The sequence below is a fragment of the Physeter macrocephalus genome, chromosome 18 (assembly GCF_002837175.3).
Source record: "Physeter macrocephalus isolate SW-GA chromosome 18, ASM283717v5, whole genome shotgun sequence".
Classification (NCBI taxonomy): Eukaryota; Metazoa; Chordata; class Mammalia; order Artiodactyla; family Physeteridae; genus Physeter; species Physeter macrocephalus.
The window spans coordinates 13,082,428-13,089,849 of NC_041231.1; the positions used below are offsets into that span (position 1 = coordinate 13,082,428).

Sequence of the window (7,422 nt, forward strand, 5' to 3'; positions counted from 1 at the left end):
AAAAAAAAAAAAAAAAAAAAAAAGACTTACACCACCAACCCTCTGATCCCAAGGCCTGTACACCTGGACTGAATTACACCGCTGCTTCTATGGTTCTCCAGCTTATAGATGGCAGATCATGGGGCATGTCAGTCTCTGTAACAGGGTCAGCCAATTCCCAAAATAAATCTCCTGCTATATTTCCCACTCATCTCTACCCATGTATTTTAGGTAACCAATTACTTTCTGCCCAAGTTTTATTCTTTGAGAAATAAATGTGTAATGTGACATGTGGTTGGTGTGGAAAGTTACAACCATTACTTCCATTAACTTGAGTACCTGGAGCAAGTGTCCCTTCCTTTTCCTCTTATCCCCTCCCATTCCTGCTTACATTCACCAAGAAAAAACTTGGCAAAAGTCCTTCTATTTTAAGAAAGAGATGGCAAACCATAACCCCCCCCCCAAATTTATTTATTCATTTGCTCACTCACTACTCATTCATATAATTGATTCAATAATTTGAAATGCTATAATCCACATACTCAAGAGTAAATTGCAGTCCGACTACTTAACTTATGAAACACATAATGTCAACACTTAGGATTCCAAAAGGGACTGGAATAGAGACATCTAAATATATTTAATGAACTCAAGCAAAACATATCACTTGACCAAGAAACTGGAATTTTGAAATATCTGTGTGGACAAATACCGGATGAGTATGAATAGGTTGCTGCATTGCCAAAAGACTTGGATATCACCAAGTTCTGTATCACCCAAAGTTACATCATTGGATATTCTGGTTATCTCGTTTACCATATGTCACAATATTAGAATTTCGATGTATACAAGGACATTAACACCATACTGGGCATAATTTGACTTCTCGGATTCAGGAAGTATTGTAACTGTTATCTTTCAGTGCTTCAATGTTGTCGTTACGAGCAATTGTCATTTTTATGTATAGTATTTTAGACATACTAGGGCTGTGTGGCATTCTCTAGATGTTCTTTTCTACAACGTAAAGGCCCCATGTCAGCCTGAAAAAAGAAAACATGGAGACTCACCATTAAAATTCACATTGCGGATATACTTCAACAACTTCTTGCCCCCAGCTTGCTCCATCTCTGGACAGACACCCCGGTAGTCAGCACAGAGATCCTTGTTCATGTGATGAAGGGCATGAGCCATTGCGTACACTGCGTCAATCACGAACTGAACTTTACCCTCCTGCTCATAGTTGGAATCTTTTCCAATTCTCTCCTGTCCTGCACATTAAAACAAGAAACACACACAAACATTGGTGTTGAGTAGAATGTCTCAATTTGCATTTACTTTCAAATATGCTTAAAGAAAACAATGCTTTGAGGAGTACAGTCGCACAAGCCACACATCCATGTTTGGCTACCATGTTCGGTTGCTTTGATAGTTTTTGGTATTTGACTTTGGAGCACATTACACTAACCTTTCTGATGTATTAGATAAATTTCAGAAGCAGCACTTCAAAGGATCACAATAAAAGCCCTTGTAAAAAGACAACACACTATTGAAAACATAGTGGCCCCATAAAACCAAGGGATTGCTGCGATTAGAAGCTGGGCTGCCACGCGCAAATCTTCAAAGCTCACTTAGTCTAGAAAGGTGACAGGCCAAAAGAAAATGAGAGAAAACTAATGAAATACCACCCCTGAACTCATTACCTTCTTCTATATACCTGCTCTACTTCCTGGGTTGCCTGTCTCAATTGTGCGTATTACGGTTATCTTTTTTTAAATTAATTAATGTTTTACTGAAGTAGAGTTGATTTACTATTTGTTAGTTTCAGGCACACAGCTGGCAACTCTGATGCTCAGGTTGGAAACCCTGATGTCATTTTTTCATTCTTTACTGTCTCTTACTCCACCCTCCCACATACATATATCTAATGAATAGCCAAAACCTGCAAAGCGATCCAGTCAATCACTTTCCAGTACATATATATATATATATATATATATATATATATATATACACACACACATAATGAATAGCCAAAACCTCAACTGAAACAGTGAACAGTTTGGGCCACACTACCAATGCCCTATTTATGCTTTTCTCATCTCCCATCAGGACACAATGCTAGTTGTCTCTCTTCATCTAGTTTCAGATTCTTTTCCCATGTAGGTTATTATGAAATATTGAGTAAAATTCCCTGTGCTATACAGTAGATCCTTGTTGTTTATCTATTTTATATATAGTAGTGTGTATAGGTTTCTCCCAAATTCCTAATTTATCCCTCCCCACCACCTTTCCCTTTTGATAACCGTACGTTTGTTTTCGAAGTCTGTAAGTTCTGTTTTGTAAATAAGTTCATATGTATCATTTTTTAAGATTCCATATATATGTGATATCATATGATATTTGTCTTTGTCTGGCTCACTTCACTTACTATGATAATCTCTAGGTCCATCCATGTTGCTGCAAATGGCATTATTTCATTCTTTTTTATGTATTCCATTGTATACATACATATACCACATCATCATCTTCTTCGTTTTATTCTTTTGGCTGCACTGCGTGGCATGTGGGATATTAGTTCCCGGACCAGGGATCGAACCCATGCCCTCTGTAGTGGAAGCACGGAGTCCTCACCACTGGACTGCCAGGGAATTCCCAACTACATCTTCTTTACTCATTCATCTGTCGATGGACACTTAGGTTACTTCCATGTCTTGGCTACTGTAAATAGTGCTGCTATGAATACAGAGGTGCAAGTATCTTTTTGAATTATGGTTTTCTCCACATATACACCCAGGAGTGGGATATGGTAACTCTATTTGTAGTTTTTTAAGGAACCCCCATACTGTTCTCCATAGTGGCTGCACTAATTTGCATTCCTAACAATAGTGTAGGAGGGTTCCCTTTCCTCCACACCCTCTCCAGTATTTATTATTTGTAGACTTTTTGCTAACAGCCATTCTGACTGGCGTGAAGTGGTACCTCACTGTACTTTTGATTTGCATTTCTCTAATAATTAGTAGCATGTGATGTTGTTAAGTCTCATTACTGGTGACACTAACCTTGATAACTTGGTTAAGTGCTGTCTTCCAGGTTTCTCCACTTCAAAGCTGCTCTTTTCCCCTTTGTAATTAATGTGTTCCACGATGAAGGACACTTTGAGGCTATGCAAGTACCTTATTTCTCATCCTACTTCTAGCCCAATAATTTTAGCATCCATTGATGATTCTCGCCTGAAACAGTTATTACTGAGGTCTTTGCAAAATGGTGAGTTTTGTATTTCCACCTTTGCCTCATTCCATCGTGCTGTCCCTTCTCTTGCATTTACGTATACAATTCAATTATTTATTTATTAGTATGGACTCAATGATATTTATTATATTCTATGAGCTTAACCCACTGTTGGCCTAGAATTAGCCAGTGGGATCTTCTTCAGGTTGGTTCCTTTGCCCCTTCGACATGGTCCCATCAGTTTTTGAGCACTTTCTTGCTTTGTGGCACAACATTGTTTCAAATTCATCTTCTACTTGCCCTGCTCTGGCCCCTGAATTGAGAATTTCACTAGGGAGCCCTAGTTCTTTTCACTGGAGAATGGTATTTATAAATAACATGCGGGTGCTAGCGCAGTCATTTCTACCAGGGTGTCATGGCTCCTAGGCCCTCTCAGTGGACAGAACTAGACAGTAGAGGTTTGTACACACACAAACATACCCATATCCATCTCCCTACGTCCCCATCTGCATGTGTATTAAAAGCCATGAGCCCATGCTGGTATCTTCCGTTCTAATCCAACACAACAAGTTTTATTTTACCCTTCTCCCATCCTTATTAGTAATTTCTTTCTCTGACTCTTGTTATCCACAATATCTTTTATTAAATCTCTCAGTCCTCTTATGGACATAAATAATCTTCAGAATTGTGGAGGAAAAAAAACATACTAAGTTCCTAGGGATTGTGAAATACCTCTGTACAGTTATTCATGTCTTCAGTCTTATAGTATATAGTCAAATACTGTCTTCCAAAATTATTTGCACTCTTTATCTTTCTTCCTCACTCCCTTCAGCATGGTTATGCTATTCATATGTAATTTAGTTAGGCTTATTACTGTATTAAATTTTGTATTACCCCGTGCAATGGTTATTTTTTAATTGAGAAATAATTGACATTCAGGATGGTTAATTTTATGTTTCAGATTGACTAGGGATGCCCTGGTAGCTGGCAAAACTTTATTTCTGTGTGTATGAGTATGTTCCTGGAAGAACTATTGAAGAGAATAAAGAATTGTTGAATCGTTGAACTGAATAAAGCAGGAGACCTTCCCCAATGTGGGCAGGCATCATCCAAGCCCTAGAAAGCCTGAATAGAACCAAAGGCAGAAGAAGGGCAAATTCACTCTCTCTGCTTGAGTAGAGACACCCATTTTCTCCTGCTCTCAGACACTGGAGCTCCTAGTTCTTTGGCTTTCAGAAACAGATCAAGACTTACACCACCAAAAAAAATTAAAAAAAAAAAAAAAAAAAAAAAAGACTTACACCACCAACCCTCTGATCCCAAGGCCTGTACACCTGGACTGAATTACACCGCTGCTTCTATGGTTCTCCAGCTTATAGATGGCAGATCATGGGGCATGTCAGTCTCTGTAACAGGGTCAGCCAATTCCCAAAATAAATCTCCTGCTATATTTCCCACTCATCTCTACCCATGTATTTTAGGTAACCAATTACTTTCTGCCCAAGTTTTATTCTTTGAGAAATAAATGTGTAATGTGACATGTGGTTGGTGTGGAAAGTTACAACCATTACTTCCATTAACTTGAGTACCTGGAGCAAGTGTCCCTTCCTTTTCCTCTTATCCCCTCCCATTCCTGCTTACATTCACCAAGAAAAAACTTGGCAAAAGTCCTTCTATTTTAAGAAAGAGATGGCAAACCATAACCCCCCCCCCAAATTTATTTATTCATTTGCTCACTCACTACTCATTCATATAATTGATTCAATAATTTGAAATGCTATAATCCACATACTCAAGAGTAAATTGCAGTCCGACTACTTAACTTATGAAACACATAATGTCAACACTTAGGATTCCAAAAGGGACTGGAATAGAGACATCTAAATATATTTAATGAACTCAAGCAAAACATATCACTTGACCAAGAAACTGGAATTTTGAAATATCTGTGTGGACAAATACCGGATGAGTATGAATAGGTTGCTGCATTGCCAAAAGACTTGGATATCACCAAGTTCTGTATCACCCAAAGTTACATCATTGGATATTCTGGTTATCTCGTTTACCATATGTCACAATATTAGAATTTCGATGTATACAAGGACATTAACACCATACTGGGCATAATTTGACTTCTCGGATTCAGGAAGTATTGTAACTGTTATCTTTCAGTGCTTCAATGTTGTCGTTACGAGCAATTGTCATTTTTATGTATAGTATTTTAGACATACTAGGGCTGTGTGGCATTCTCTAGATGTTCTTTTCTACAACATAAAGGCCCCATGTCAGCCTGAAAAAAGAAAACATGGAGACTCACCATTGAAATTCACATTGCGGATATACTTCAACAACTTCTTGCCCCCAGCTTGCTCCATCTCTGGACAGACACCCCGGTAGTCAGCACAGAGATCCTTGTTCATGTGATGAAGGGCATGAGCCATTGCGTACACTGCGTCAATCACGAACTGAACTTTACCCTCCTGCTCATAGTTGGAATCTTTTCCAATTCTCTCCTGTCCTGCACATTAAAACAAGAAACACACACAAACATTGGTGTTGAGTAGAATGTCTCAATTTGCATTTACTTTCAAATATGCTTAAAGAAAACAATGCTTTGAGGAGTACAGTCGCACAAGCCACACATCCATGTTTGGCTACCATGTTCGGTTGCTTTGATAGTTTTTGGTATTTGACTTTGGAGCACATTACACTAACCTTTCTGATGTATTAGATAAATTTCAGAAGCAGCACTTCAAAGGATCACAATAAAAGCCCTTGTAAAAAGACAACACACTATTGAAAACATAGTGGCCCCATAAAACCAAGGGATTGCTGCGATTAGAAGCTGGGCTGCCACGCGCAAATCTTCAAAGCTCACTTAGTCTAGAAAGGTGACAGGCCAAAAGAAACTGAGAGAAAACTAATGAAATACCACCCCTGAACTCATTACCTTCTATATACCTGCTCTACTTCCTGGGTTGCCTGTCTCAATTGTGCGTATTACTGGCAACTCTGATGCTCAGGTTGGAAACCCTGATGTCATTTTTTCATTCTTTACTGTCTCTTACTCCACCCTCCCACATACATATATCTAATGAATAGCCAAAACCTCAACTGAAACAGTGAACAGTTTGGGCCACACTACCAATGCCCTATTTATGCTTTTCTCATCTCCCATCAGGACACAATGCTAGTTGTCTCTCTTCATCTAGTGATTCCTCCACGTTCATTTTTCCAAACCACAGAGCTAATCACTTCACCCCCGTGCTCAGAATTCTTCAGTGGTTCTCCACTGCCCGCAAAATGAAATCCAAACCCTTTCCCCTGACAACAGAGGGTGTTCATCATTTTGTTCCTATCTGCCTAACAACAGTAAGAACTGGCAGTGATGAAGTGTCCTCCACTGTCTTGGAAGCCTTATATACATGATTTTTATTTCATCCTCACTTTGTCAGTTAAATATTATTAGTCCTCATTATACAGATGGGAAAGCCGAGCCTTACAGAAATTAAATCACCTTCCGAAGGTCATGTACAGGAAGATATTCCATTGTATACATACATATACCACATCATCATCTTCTTCGTTTTATTCTTTTGGCTGCACTGCGTGGCATGTGGGATATTAGTTCCCGGACCAGGGATCGAACCCATGCCCTCTGTAGTGGAAGCACGGAGTCCTCACCACTGGACTGCCAGGGAATTCCCAACTACATCTTCTTTACTCATTCATCTGTCGATGGACACTTAGGTTACTTCCATGTCTTGGCTACTGTAAATAGTGCTGCTATGAATACAGAGGTGCAAGTATCTTTTTGAATTATGGTTTTCTCCACATATACACCCAGGAGTGGGATATGGTAACTCTATTTGTAGTTTTTTAAGGAACCCCCATACTGTTCTCCATAGTGGCTGCACTAATTTGCATTCCTAACAATAGTGTAGGAGGGTTCCCTTTCCTCCACACCCTCTCCAGTATTTATTGTTTGTAGACTTTTTGATGATGGCCATTGTGACTGGTATGAAGTGTTACCTCATTGTAGTTTTGAGTTGCATTTCTCTAATAATTAGCAATGTTGAGCATCTTTTCATTTGCTTTTGGCCATCTGTATGTCTTATTTGAAGAAATGTCTATTTAGATCCTCTGCTCATTTTTTTAATGTTTTTTTTTTTTTATTGAGCTACATGAGCTGTTTGTATATTTTGGAGATTAATC

General features: G+C 38.8%; 1 protein-coding gene across 2 annotated transcripts in view; it reads right to left on the reverse strand.

Moving 5' to 3' along the window:
• Positions 1–7,422, reverse strand: part of GRM7 (glutamate metabotropic receptor 7) — a 919,887-nt gene that overhangs the window by 298,670 nt on the left and 613,795 nt on the right. The window contains exon 6 of one of the 2 annotated variants that reach the window (XM_024124143.1): positions 5,525–5,725. The exons of the other annotated variant lie outside the window; for it this stretch is intronic. Within the exon in view, the coding sequence (XP_023979911.1) occupies positions 5,525–5,725 (201 nt within the window). The remainder of the gene's footprint in view (positions 1–5,524; positions 5,726–7,422) is intronic. 2 annotated transcript variants of the gene reach the window in all.